Genomic DNA, 14,274 nt, shown 5'->3' with positions numbered 1-14,274 from the left:
AGAATTGTAATATTATTGACAGTAATGAATTCATTTTGAAATAAATTCATAGCAAACCTGATTTTCCTATTTTACTATTAAAATGTAAATCGCTAGAAAAAGCAAAAAATATCGAATAATGATATCATAAGATAAACCATTATGTAGAAAGTTATTTATGAACAATGATTTAATACTGTAATACACTGATTAAAATGGTTTTTTTTACATTATACATATAATAATGTTTGTACATATATTTACATTTAAAATGAGAATATTAAGTGTTACTATACAATAAATATAATTATTAAGAGCACACTGGTTGGTATTGTACAATGATGGAAGAAATCTTATCTAAGTATTTATGACTTTAATATTACAGTCTCTGAGTGGTAAAAAAAAAGGATGTCCTTAAAGTACAAAATTATGGCTACATAACTGCATTTAATTGCAGAATGAAATGTTCTCTTAGTTCATTTGTACTAAAATCATCACCATCATTATTTTCATCAAAAATGTCTTGCACAGTTCCTGTCACAGTTTCTGCACCTTCATATTCAGTTGCTTTACCAACTGAGTCTGGAAGTTCTGTGTCCTTTTCATCTATTTCAAATTCGTTATTTGTATCATGTGCTTTTTCTGCTTTAACACTTATCTTTGTAGAATTTTGTAATTCATCTGCATCACTTTTATGATCTATATCTTCATTGAGAATTCCTTTCCTTAAAGCTGGTAATGGTGGTAATGGAAAACCATAAGAAAGTAATTTATCATATCCATTTCTTCCACAAATTTTCCTGATATTTGCTGCCATAACTAAAACTTTTTCTGAAAATTCTTGTTTAGAACTATCTATTAACATTTCATTAAACTTGCTCATCTTTTCATCTAGAAGCTTTCTTCTTCTCATAACAGTCTGCATATTTATCATTTTCCTTCTATAAGTGTTTGTGTTTTTTTCTGCCCTTTCAAGATATTTAGAAGCTTTTTCTAACTTCCAATTGAGCTCTTTTATTCGATTATCCTTTTGTTTAATTTGACCTTCAAGCTTTCTTTTCTGCTGAGATTCCAGTGTTACTGTCTTCATTAACTTTTTGTTCATTTCTTCAAAATAGTTCACTCTGTCTGTTAAATCTTCTATTAATCGTTGTTTACAGTCTAAATTTTTCCTCCTAAGAATGGAAGGTTGCATACTACTTGATCTTGTATTCATTCTAGGTGTTTCCATTTCTCTGGTTCGTATTTCATGTTCAGTTGTTTTGTTTTTCTTACTATTTTCCAGTTCCTTGTAAGTAATTAACTGATCAGTTAACTTTGCAATAACATCCTCTTGAATCTGTATTCTTTCCAACAGATCTTCATAATCGGAAGGAATAAATTTAGTATTATTTTCCAAGGAGGTTTGAACACCATGTGCACAATTTTCTAATGGTGAATTAATCCTTACTTGATGTTTTTCTTCATCAGAACAAGTATGTTTGAAACAGGTAGAATGACATATTTTAGAACTATTTATCAAGTTTAAACTTGTAAACTCTCTTTCTTCACAAGAAGAATGATTTACTAGTGGTACTTTTTTACTTGAAATTATATAATCATCTTTTAATAATGGACTATTAATATCCCTGTAAACAATTTCTTTAGGATTTTTGGGTGACAGTACTGTTATAATGGATGTAACAAATGTACCACTCTCTTCATTTTTGGAAAGAGTATTACATTTATTAGGTTCTTGTGTTCCTATTGTATTAGATGATAATTCTTCGATAATTTCAGTAACATCATCAGGGTCACCAGTTACTTTGATGACAAATTTGGCTGTTTCCATTTCTATGTCATTTTTCTTATCATTAGTTTCGTGAGAAAATAAAGATAATCCCTTTCTAATTTCTGTTTCTTGTTCAGACAAGTCACTGTTACTTGAAGAATTAATGTCTTGATCAGAAGTGCTTTTAATTGATTTTTTTATCGATTTCATTATTTCTTCCCTTGTCCTTCTTTTACGTTTCATAGCTGCTCTTATATTTGGTATAACATGCACTTCATCCTTAGTAAAATTTTCTTCTATATCTTCATTGAAAACTTTCTTTTCATCTTTAATACACATTATTTCATCATACACCAAAGCATTGTTATCTGTTTTATTCACCTTTGATGTAACGTGTGGTACAGATGTCTTTTCATCTCCACTTTCAGTGCCAAAAATAATCTCAACATTTTCTTGTTTGTCTGTAAGAACATGTCCAATTTCACTTTTTGTTGAAAACTCAAGACTTGTATTAGTAGACAACGTAACTTTATTTGCATCATTAATAAATTCAGAATTTGTATCCATTTTTTCTTCTTCTTCATCTACTTTTTGATTTTTAATAATCAACTTCTCTTTCCCCTCTTTTTTATAGTTCTCATCTTCAGTGGATCCACCATCACAAATCTGTTTCAACTTTTCTTCAATTTCATCATAACTATCCTCAAATGTATTGTGATCCATAACTTCCAACTTGATTTCTTCTTTCACAATTGTACTTGGCACTTGAGTGACTTCTGAATTATTAATCATTAAGGATAAACTAACTTCATTTTTGTTATCATTTGATTCAACTTCAAAATTACATTGCTTCACTAGACTACTAATATCAGCAAGATTATCCTCAGCCATCATCTCAATACTTTCTCCTTGACGATCAATCTTAATATTTCTTCTTTCTGCTTTCTCCATAGATTTATGAGTATCTTTTAAGTTTCCTTTAATATATCGAGCAGGTGGCTCTTCAATTTCTTGAACATCTAAGTCTTGGTCTTCTAAATATTCTATAGACGAATGCTCAGTATCATTTTCCATATACTCTATATTATGTTTATCTTGCAATATGTTTACCACTTTATTATCAAATATCTTTGTTCTCTTCTTGGGTGACTTTCTAGTGGATGTTACAGTGAATATAGATGGAACTGCATCTTTTCTCAATCTAATTCTTCCACTTTGTGTTATGGACCATTCTTGTGGTTCAAAATGTACGTGACAAAGAAAAGAGTTATTTGATGGTTCCCAATCAGCTCTAGCAACACGTTCTTGCCAAATTTGTCTTAATTTTGGATCACGTGGAAAGCATTTCATAAGATAACCCTTTTCACTACGATTGTTGCAGCCAACTGCTGCACATCCTGGCATATTTAGACATCCAAAAACTGTTAAGGACTCTGCAAAGTATACAAAACAAATTCATAATATAAGAATAAGAGAAATGATTCATTTATACTAGTTGAGTCTAATGGAAAAAAAAATATCTCCATATACAATAAAATAATCAAAATCAAAGATAACTTAATAATTCAAAAATTCAATAATCGTATATTATGCAATTAAAATTATCGAAATAAAGATAATACATGATACTTGTGCTAAAAAAACATTCATGCTTAATTTTTGCACCAAATAAATTCATAAGAACATAAGAATACACCTTCAAGTAAATCAAACCTTTTTTTTTGTGCTGTTATCACTGTTCTTAAGCCAAATAGTGATTGAAAAAGTTGAATGGACCGTACACAATACATTTTAGAAACTGTACTATTTAATCAGTGTGTTACGTTTTACTAATAGATAATTTTAAACTCCTTTTACTCAGCTGTTAGATTTTTTAAATTCAGACGAGGACTAATATTTCTTGAACACTACGATCCTTCTATCCACAACGTATGGTGTGAAAGAAGCCGAAATTCGCTCACCTCATACACTAATTTTATTTAGAGCCCATTGTTACAAAAAAACTTATATAAATCTAACAATGTATCATTTACTGATTGTACGCGGCTGACATCCTTTTATATTTATACAGTTTGCTCAAAAAATTAAAAAGAATTAGAAACTTAGCCCTATAAAGCACGCATTCCCGTCGTACTGACAATGGCGAACTTGTTTCGAGATAAATTTCAAGCTTACTACGCAATCGAAACGTCCCAATTTAACATGGCTACCTCCAAAATCGAGTAGTTTATAGGTTAACTATTATTGCCTATTATCGAATTGAATCAAATGTATTTTTTTTTACTAATGTTAACATTGACTACATTATTTAATTGTGTTACACCTGCTTTTTAACTACCATTTTTGCATATCATTTTCATTGAAGATTTATTATTAGTGGTGCACAGAAAAAATACAAATCTTATAATAATTTGTGTATTACATGAGATATTAACTACAGTTATATACAACATAATTCTCATGTAATCATTTTAATTATTAGGCAGACACTTATTTTTGCGTTCGTTTATATCACACATGGTCCACTACGTCTACTATTTCGTGAATTTCCGTGTCGTTTTATATTACCGCAGACAAAGTATAGAATAGATCCATTACCCAATGCATTTTTTTGTCGCGATGGGGGTCTTAGAGCCCCCTTACCATTTTCGTATCGCTTTCAACGTTACCGATTTGGCATAGAATAAGATTACAACATTAATAGTGGGTAAAATTAGAACTAAATATAAATATGAAATTACATACAGGGTGTCCCGTAACTCCTCGAACACCCGGAAATGGGGGGTTGCTGGGGTGACTCTGAACAACTTTTTCCTTTACCAAAATGTTATTTGAAGCTTCGTTTTTGAATTATTAACGAAAAACACTGGCCAATCACAGCGCGCGTAGAGCCCGCGCTCAGGGACGAAGAACAGAGACTCATCCGTGCGCGATCGAACAAATGCGTACGCGAGACTTCTCGGTTGTCGATCGCTGAATATTGTTTCGTTGGTTGCGAGTCCATATTTTGAATTGTTTCAATGTGATGATATTGTAAAATTTTCGGAGAGATTTCATTAATATCAAGAAGAAGATTTGGATTATAATAAAACTGCTTCATAGTGGTAAATGTTTTAGTTCCCATCAATATTGTAGAGCGTGTTTTTGCTAGACAGGTCGGTTCGATATCCAACATTCCCGTTCCGTGGATTGTAAGTAGTGTATCTTCTTTATCTTCACATAAGATATGTAGCGTTTCGGGTTATTTAATTGAGTATAACCATGCTCTAATAGTTTTTAATCTAATCCAGTAAGATTCGTGAGATAATTTAAGCTTAATATTACAAAATTGAAGTGACAATTTGTTTGGCCTTATTAGTAGAGATATTTCGCACGATTCCGATACCGATGCTTCGTACAAAGATATTTCTAAATTGGTAATAGGTTTCCTTACAAGAACTTAAAAAGGCTTCGGTTGTTTCAAAATAAATACTATGATCGTTACTTAGTCCTAAATATGGATATCGAGGAGATATAAAAGCCGAAATATTAGAACCTACATTTACACGTTGTGGTATTGGCAATGCATGAAGTCGATATAAATGATATTCTGTACGGTCAACTAGTGGGATATGTATGGTGATGATAATTTTCACAGTATGATGTCCCAAGGTTGCATAAGCTATTTTCATAAATTCTTCGATCCTTTGGTAATTCCTTGGTATTGGTATTTCATAATGTGCTACCGAGCTATGAATTTCGCTTATTATGGCCTTTATTTTCTAACTACTGAGTAGTGATAGGTGTAGTCTTCCGTCCTGTGCTACGGTGATTACTGATACGAAATTTTGTGCAGCTGTGATATAATGATTTAGCGAATTTTCAACTGAATTTGCATATTGACTTAACATCATAGTATAATTTAATAAATGATCTTCATTCAAAATGTGTACCATTTCGTTAATTTTATCTCTATTAATTTTAATGTTACGCGAAATTTCTTTGATTACTTTATGTATGTTATTAAGATCACTCATAACTATGTGCGTTTGATTCCTGGCGAGTTGTGTAATTTCCTTCTGATCGGCGTATAATTTATCTATTTCTGAATTAAAGTATTCAGCGTCATCCGTACTTAGGGTTCCGAATAACATTCGACTAACTGTTGATGAAACCAAACGAAACATTACGGCGTACTATTGTCTTTGGAAGATTGTCCAAAATTGTTCCGTCGTTACCATGGTCTACAACCAAATTTTTTACTTCCGTTTGTATTTCTAAGGCTCCCTTAATTTTTTCTTTCAGATAATGTGTTCTTAGAATAGCGCTACATTCAAGCTTAACTGGAAATCGAATACATTACACTGTATAATACACGATATCGTCGAAATTTAGATATTCTTGCGGAACTCATTCTCTAGTTTATTAGTGTCTACAACTAATGCTATGCGCCAATCAAAACTATTTGAACTTGTGATCGATAATAGTAGCAGTAGTATCCAAACAAGCCGAATTCCCATTTTCTCCTCTTTACCAGTAGTTAGGCCAGATGTACCAGTTCCAATTTATCTGCGCGTTTGGTAAATAATTTCCCGTTATTTCCTTCCAATACAATATTATTCCTATCCATATTTCCGACAATTCTGTGTGGTCTATGATAACGCTTACCGAATTTTCCCTTTCTAGGTTCAACGAGTACGCGTGCTATATCCCTTATTCCACCTCCAAATTGACGTGCCTTTTTATCGTAACGGATTTTTGATTTTTCTTTTGCCTGAACTAAATTTTGTCCTGCGATCATTTGCATTTCGGAAAGACGCGTTATTAGGTCGTGAAGGTATGAATTGTACGTAGGTAAATTTTCTTCTATCGGAAAAGAACTTGGACATCGTGCAAGGCTGCCAAACACTAATTCAAATGGTGTAAAATTAATAGCTTCGTGTACGGATGTATTATAAGAAAACATTGCAAAGGGTACTAATCGATTCCAATCGTCAAAATTATTTATATAATGACTAATATATTCAGTTAGAACAATGTGTTCCGTCCGATACGGAACACCGTAATTAAAGATTCTCGAAGGTTAGTTTATGACATGGACGCGACAGACAGTTTATTTTCGTGTTTATTTTTCGTTAATAGTTTCAGAGTTTTATTTTTCATAGTTCTTTGTTTCAAAGTTTGTTTTTCATTTCATATGTTACTCTAATACTTACAATATTAAATTGATTCACTATCACTATACTGATGACATGCGACAATGATTTTAACACAGTTTAAATAGTTTCATAGTTGTTTATATAATCAACAGAATATAAGGTCACATTGTCTGCCCTATTTAGAACGACTCTGTACTCTAATGTACACAATTGGCTGGGACAAATGTTTTGTAAAGCTACTCATGCAAATTGAGCATTGAATAATTACATTGTTTTTCAATTTATTATAAATACCTATTTTTTTAATATTTTTAATTGCTAGTATTTCGTTTTGATTGTCTCTGCCAGTGTGACATTTCAATATATGCAATATTATTTATCTTAAAATAAATTCCAAAGATCATTACTAAGATTAGAACATTTTTCAAATGACAGCAAAACAAGAATCTTCTGTCACCTCTAAGCAAAGCATTGTACACATAGTTACACGCAAATTGCGCTGTATAGGTTAAAATATACGAAACGAAATATCACAACAGTAGGACTGGTCTATGAATATTATAAAGTTGGTGCCTGTAGAAATAGTTTCAGTATTGAACGCATACTATTAAACGCATAGTAAGGGGGGCAGTATACAATGTGACTTCTTTCTAATGCACCATTTGTTTGAGGTCTATATCCTAAGGTGGTGACATGACGAATTTTACAAATTTTCGCTATATAATGAATTATTTTATTTATAGAGGTAGTGCCTCGATCAGTTAAAAATATTCGTGGAGTGCCATATTGCAATATTAAATTGGTTACTATTGCACGTGCTATGGTTTCTGCTTTTATGTCCGGTACCGGTATCGCTATCCAGTATTCCGTCAAATTGTTTTGCATTGTAAGTGTTTAATCAACAGAGGTTTATGGCACGGATTCCAAGCGACGTTACTTTTGAGAAGTTTTTCTACAAGTTTTTGATAACAATAGCCTATTCAAGCCAGAGAGCAAATCCGGCTTATTACCTGATGGCCGCGGAAATTCTCCACTTCTGCGGGCCACATGGTAAGCCGGTACTTGCCTCTGCGCGCTCAGTAACCTGTAAAGTCGACGTTTCGGCAAAATCGCCACGCGGGGCTGACACCCCCGTTTGGGACCGTCTCTCCCTCTCTGCCCCCGCCCTACTCTGCGGACCACGGGGGAGTGCACGAGGGCCTAGGAGAGCGGCTCTAGGGGGTGAAAGGCCCATGATTTGCCAACAAGATAAACTCCTCATTTTGGCGAATAGAGATATATACAGCCAGTTCACGACATTCGAGCAGATTCTAATATACTTAAAAGCAATCGACACCACTTTGAGCGCTCTAACACGCAATACTCGACGTTCTTGATACACCAGTGCGGTCCAGTCCGCAATAATCGTCATAACAAATAAAGCGCGATCACCATCGTGACAATAAGTAGTTGGCACATACACGTGCAATAATTACCAACGCCAACCCGACCTTCCAACCACAAAGAAGCTCGGGAAGCTGCGTTAACAGTAATAATATGTTTATTACCACTAGAAGTAAGAGGTAAAGGTCCTACAGTGTCCAATGATACCTTAACGAATGGTTCTATAGGTGTATCAGTTATGAGCATTGATTCTCTGGTTTTTGTTCGAACTAGTTTTTGATTTTGGCAATTATTACAAGTACGAATAAAATTTTGAACATCATTGCGTAAATTTGGCCAATAAAATCTTTCACGGATTCTGCGATATGGTTTGGTAACTCCCTTATGTCCTCCAATTAAACTTTCGTGAAATTCTGTAATAATTTTCAGACGAAGTTCTTCTGGGGGTATTTTTATGTTACCATAGCAAAGTGTTATCTTAATATCAGTATCAAAAGTTTGTACTAACATTTCCATTAGTAAGCCTTGAGGAAGTGTATCGGTGAAATTGCCAAATTGTGATATTCTGAAAGATTCTATATTTAATTGCGAAAGAGTTCTTTTTAAATTTTGCGATCCCATATTTAAAATTTCTCTGGCTAGTTCATTGAAATGATTCTTTTTGATAACTACACTAAAAATTTTATATTTATGCCTTTTTGTAATCAGAATTTGTCTAATTTTCGGTTTAATTTCTTTCAATTCTTCCAAATTAATAATTTCTTAGTCATGAAATAATTTGTTAATAGGAGTCACTAAGTAACAATCCGAAGAAATAATAATTTGAATGTTAGTAAATTAGATTTTCCCGCGAAAAGAATACTGTCTTTTTATTTACATCGTGTGTATTTCGAGATAAATTATATGGTATATCAGGAGGTATTTTTTCAGTGATATGAATATCTTGAAATTCAGAATTTTCTGTGACATTAAATTTAGACTTGGACACAGGAGTAACCTCTCTGTTCGGGTCGCGTAATGTTCGATGCTTAATTGCCGAACTGGTACGCGAGTTTAATCACACCTTGATTTATTCAGTGTGAAATGCTAAGAACTAGTTTTATTTGCAACAGAGTGATACTTGGGGTGATGTCGCCACGAGACTATCAAAATACTAATTTTCGTAAGACCAACTGCCAAGACTTCCAAAAAAGGACGCGCTTCTGCCTCGTTTCCTTAGTTTTATCCGCTCGGTCAGTTGCTGATTGGTGGCCGATTTCTTCTGGGTGGTGTAGGTGCTGACTCTTCATTAGAGGAGGTTGTTTAGGTGGGACGCAGCTCTTTCCAAGGGAAGGGGATTGTTGCTTAACATTAGAAAATCCCCATTTTTAGGTTTTTCCCAGGGGTTGCCGCGTGACTTTCCACCGCGCACGAGACCTCTCCACGGGGGGTACGGTACGCGCGAGAGGACCGGTACCTCGGTCTAGCGGCTAAGTGTAATTGAACAAATTTATGACGATAATCCACCAGACCGAGGGTTCGTCGGGATTTCTTGCGAGGCAACATTCTCCTCCCTCCTTAGAATACGGTGTACGTTTTGTTTCCGGAAGTAGAGTAGATAGTGCTATTGGTTCTACTATTGATGATAATGTTGGAAGTTTAGAATTATAACGAGGTTTATATATGACCGACTCTATACTAAAATACCTTTCCCAATAATTGTACTTAATTCTTTGTCTTCTACTATAGTTTCTTGACAAGGTGTTTTTGCAATAGATTCCCTAATATTTTAATTTTGAAATTTCCCACCACTTTCCGAATTATTTGTCAGATCTAATAATTGTTCTATATGGTTATACAAATCTTCGCGTATTGTTTCTTCGTCAGATGAAGTATCTGTAGATTCACAAAGTGCTTTGTCCTGTTTACTTGCATTTGGAGTCTCGAAAGTTTCGTCATCACTGCTGCTATTAACTTCAGGAAGTTCAATTGCTATGTTTTCTCCAGGTTTTAAATGTTATACGTCTGTCTGTTGTAAACTGTCAATTAAAGATGTACCTTGTCGTTTATGAATTTCTGGATCATTCGTTTTATGTGATTCGGGATAAAATTCTAAATTTGGAAATACGCTTTTACGCTGACGTAGTATCGGAGGATTCGATAACTCATTTTTCGAGTCATCGTCAGAAGAGTCGGAAATTTTTGCATGAGTTAAAGGTCGAGGTGTTGTTGATAATGATTCAGATGGACTAAACTGTGCTTTTGCTCTAGTTCTAGTAGCTATTGCATCTGGATCTACAGTCAGATTTTGGCTTACTTTTAGATCCTAAAGATCTTCCTACTTTTGGTTTATCAGTTGCTTGTTTTTGAGAATCCGGATTTTGAGGTCCTAATTCTGAAGGTGCCTGAACATTTTCACATGCAGATCTTATAATTGGGTGTAATTTTCGAGGTTTGGTATATAATGGTGTGTAACTTTCATTACTAGATGTATCAGATAAAGTAAATTCATCAGATGAAATTATTTCTTCTTCAATGACTGGATTTCGTGATAAAGCATCTGCGTTCGTACTTAATTTTCCCGATTTGTGAACAAAACTATAATCATAATCACGTAATTTTAATCTCCAACGAACTAATCTTTTTCCAGGATCTTTTATTGAATTTATCCAACGTAAAGGTTCATGATCACTAACTAAGGTAAATTTTCATCCATATAAGTAAGGTCTAAAATGTAATACTGCATATAAAACTGCTAAACATTCTTTTTCTGTAGTAAAATAATTTTGTTCCGGTTTAGTTAATGTTCTAGAGAGATATGCAACTGGTAAATCATGTCCATTAAATTCCTGACTGAGAATTGCTCCTATTGCATAATCTGAGGCGTCTGTCGTCAACGTGAATGGTTTGTTAAAATTTGAATATTGCAATATGGGTTTCTTAGACAAGGCTTTTCGTAGTTCAAGAAAATTTTTCTTATGTTCCTTACCCCAAACAAATTCTACATTTTTCTTTAGTAATTCGGTTAACGGTTTGGCATTTTCTGCGAAATTTTTAATGAAACGTCTATAATAACCAACAAGACCCAAGAACTGTCTAACATTTTTCGGATTTTTAGGACGAGGGAAATTTTTCACAGCATCGATCTTTTTCAGATCTGGTTTTAGTCCTTTCTTACTGATTATATGTCCCAAATAACTTACTTCTGTTTTCAAAAATTCACATTTATCAGGTTGCAATATTAATTTAGCATCGCCTAATCGTTTAAATAAATGACGAATTTTCTTCTAAATTTTTCGTGTAAACTACTACTGTATATCATCTAAATAAACGAAAAGTTCTACACCTTGTAAGCCCCGTAAAACTTGGTTCATTAATCTTTGAAAAGTAGTAGGTGCATTTTTGAGTCCTTCCTTTGAATTCGAATATATGTATGTATGCATAATGACCGTTGGGTGTGGAAAATGCTGTTTTTTGTCTATCAGATAGGTGCATTTCGATTTGTTGGAAACCACTGGCTAAAACAAATGTAGAAAAATATTGCGCTTAGCCTAAATGATCTAGTATTTCCGAAATATTTGGTAATGGATATGCGTCTCCTATTGTTTTCTCATTTACTTTACGAAAATCTATAACCTTTCGCCATCTTGGATTGCCCTGAGAATCAGGTTTTTTAAGAACGATCCAAAGTGGTGAATTTGTACGGTGAATTAGAGTGTGCGATTATACCATCGTCCAATTTACATAAAATTTGACGTTCTATTTCTTGTTTATGAATAGGTGGAAATCTATACTGTCTAGTATTTATTGGAATGTCATCTGACGTGTATATTTTATGCCGAATGCAAGAATAAGTTCGATGACGTGATCCATTTCCTCGTCATTTAAATGATCTAAACAGAGTCTTTTAATTATTTCTGAAACTCTATCTAATGTACATGGTGGATTTTCATTTTCTGAATCCGAATCGACATACTTTTGTTCTTCTGGAAAATAGTGACATTCAAACGGAATAATTTCTTGTGGAGGTATTTCTATTTGTACTTACGTCCCTTTCTAAGGTGTTTATAACAAGGACATGGCACGCGCCATTATCATTTACAGATACTGCGGCTTCGCCAATCCTTCAATAGTATTAATTTTTGGTAAATATCCTTCTTCCAAGTTACAATTCATAATGTCAACGGTATAACATATCTATACAAATCTGGTGAACGTGGTGGGCACAGAAATTTTCCACAGAGACACAAAGTGAAATTATTCGTTAATAATTAAGTTTACGGCTAATAAATGTCAGTACTTTTTTACTCAAAATTTAACGCTCTTCGATATTTTGGCATAAAAAGTATAGCATTTCATTTAAAAAAACGAAGTTGATCTTGAAATCTCCGAAACGCCTCCACCTAAAAAATAGATATATGCATTACATAATGTATCCCTCCAAACCATACAACATTTATATAAAAATTTTTTTCATACAATGGATACTTTAGAAGTTATTCAGGGTGAACGAGTTGCGTGGACCACCCTGTATATCGTCGCTTATTGCTACGTTGTCTCGGGTGTCCGTGTAGTTCAGGGGTCGGGAACCTGCGGCTCTTTGCTGAAAAAAGTGCGACTCTTAAATGTTTAATAAAAATCTGCTGTTGCCACCACAGAACCGACAGTTACCTCCCAAAAAATCATTATAATGCGTCGGTAACGTAAATGTTTCGACTCGATTCTTAAATTTAAAATTTAAACTTAAATTAAAATTGCGGCTCCCTAAAATTTATTTTTTGTACGTTATTTTGTTGAAATGACTCTTCGGCTCCGAAAGGTTCCCGACTCCTGGTCTAGTTCGACGGTTGTAACCAGAATGTTTTTCTGCGCTCTATTCCCGCGTCGCTGCGAAACCGTTGGAGCCTCCTAGTTCAAACTGTCCTAGGAGAGGGCTTAATTTATAGCACCCTCAAGTATCCGTGCGCTTTCTCTTCCTGTGACCCTGGGTGACGAAGACCAGGCCACCATTGCATCGTCAAAGCCTCGCGTTTCTCACACTCCTTACAAATAAGCATAAACTATTTATAATATTCATGCTACGCATTAATTTACAATTTTGTATACTAGTTGTACGGAATATAGTAAATATTTAATATTTATAGTTAATAAAGGTATTTTCCTTTATTTTTCATATTTGTTAACAATTTTGTTCAAGACATGTAGTTATAAATATACTATAAAATAATAATATCAAATGAAACAATATAAGTTGAAATCAAATCTGAAATAATATTGTAGGGATGACCGAGCGTGAGTGCGTGTTTGTATGAATGCGTTGTCTGTGTGAATGCGTGAGGGTCTATGACCGGAGCGGTAAGGACCGGCGTGCCAGGTCGAGTGTTTGGGATAGCGCGAAAGATATTGAACGAATGTTTAGTTTTAGTAATCAGGCGAGGAGTGCGTAAGTGCGTGTGTGTTTTCTTCTATCGAAAAGTGTGCATGTATGCAAGATCACATTAGGGTGAATGCGAGGGAGCGAAAGGCAGTATGAATCCAGCGATTGATTGAGCGACATCCTTAGCGTAGCACGTAGCGATATAAAGTATTAATAAATATAGTATAGAACAAAGTCCGTTCGAGTTTACTATCCCTCCTCACATAAATCCCCTACAATATAAAACCTTAGGATGAATCAGAATGGATTCAGTCATATACATTTGCGTTTCGGAATCCAAGGCTGTACATATCGGCAAGTCAGTAACAATGTACTGTCCGACAAACCTAAAGTGAAGCCTCTGACGTCACAGTCTAGCAAAATGGAGGCAAAATAGGCGGTTCAAGTTATCCCAACTACTCTTGGGTCTTACACTGCAGGCGCTTGAGGGGAAGTTGCGTTGCGGGTAAATGGTTTAGACAAACGAATTTAAATCAGCTGTCGATAATGTAACACGCTGATAAAAGAACGGAAAATTAAAAATTATTTGGTCGCTTTGTCCTCTTACCTACGTTGGCGCGTAAGACATATTTAATAGCGCAGACGTT

The 14,274-nt window shown here is 34.2% G+C and overlaps 1 protein-coding gene across 2 annotated transcripts; it reads right to left on the bottom strand.

Annotated features, from left to right (window-relative positions):
- Positions 1-308: 308 nt before the first annotated feature.
- On the bottom strand, positions 309-3,740 carry LOC108575466 (extracellular matrix-binding protein ebh-like). 2 transcript variants are annotated; one of them, XM_017938287.1, is made up of 2 exons: positions 3,712-3,740; positions 309-3,183 (listed from the first exon to the last, which is right to left on the bottom strand). In XM_017938287.1, exon 2 carries the CDS (start codon positions 3,152-3,154, stop codon positions 413-415), a length of 2,742 nt encoding a protein of 913 aa, XP_017793776.1. In that variant the 5' UTR covers positions 3,155-3,183; positions 3,712-3,740; the 3' UTR covers positions 309-412. The 2 variants fall into 2 exon arrangements, with proteins under 2 accessions (XP_017793776.1, XP_017793768.1); XM_017938279.1 differs by lacking the exon at positions 3,712-3,740 and adding an exon at positions 3,464-3,697.
- Between the last annotated feature and the right edge of the window lie 10,534 nt (positions 3,741-14,274).

This window comes from Habropoda laboriosa, unplaced genomic scaffold (genome assembly GCF_001263275.1).
Source record: "Habropoda laboriosa isolate 0110345459 unplaced genomic scaffold, ASM126327v1 scaffold18, whole genome shotgun sequence".
NCBI lineage: Eukaryota > Metazoa > Arthropoda > Insecta > Hymenoptera > Apidae > Habropoda > Habropoda laboriosa.
Note: the sequence above shows the minus strand (reverse complement) of the source record. Positions and strands in the feature narration are given on the sequence as shown.

Excerpts from the sequence above, each read along its gene's own strand:
- LOC108575466 (XM_017938287.1), bottom strand. The coding sequence starts at position 3,154 with ATGCCAGGATGTGCAGCAGTTGGCTGCAACAATCGTAGTGAAAAGGGT.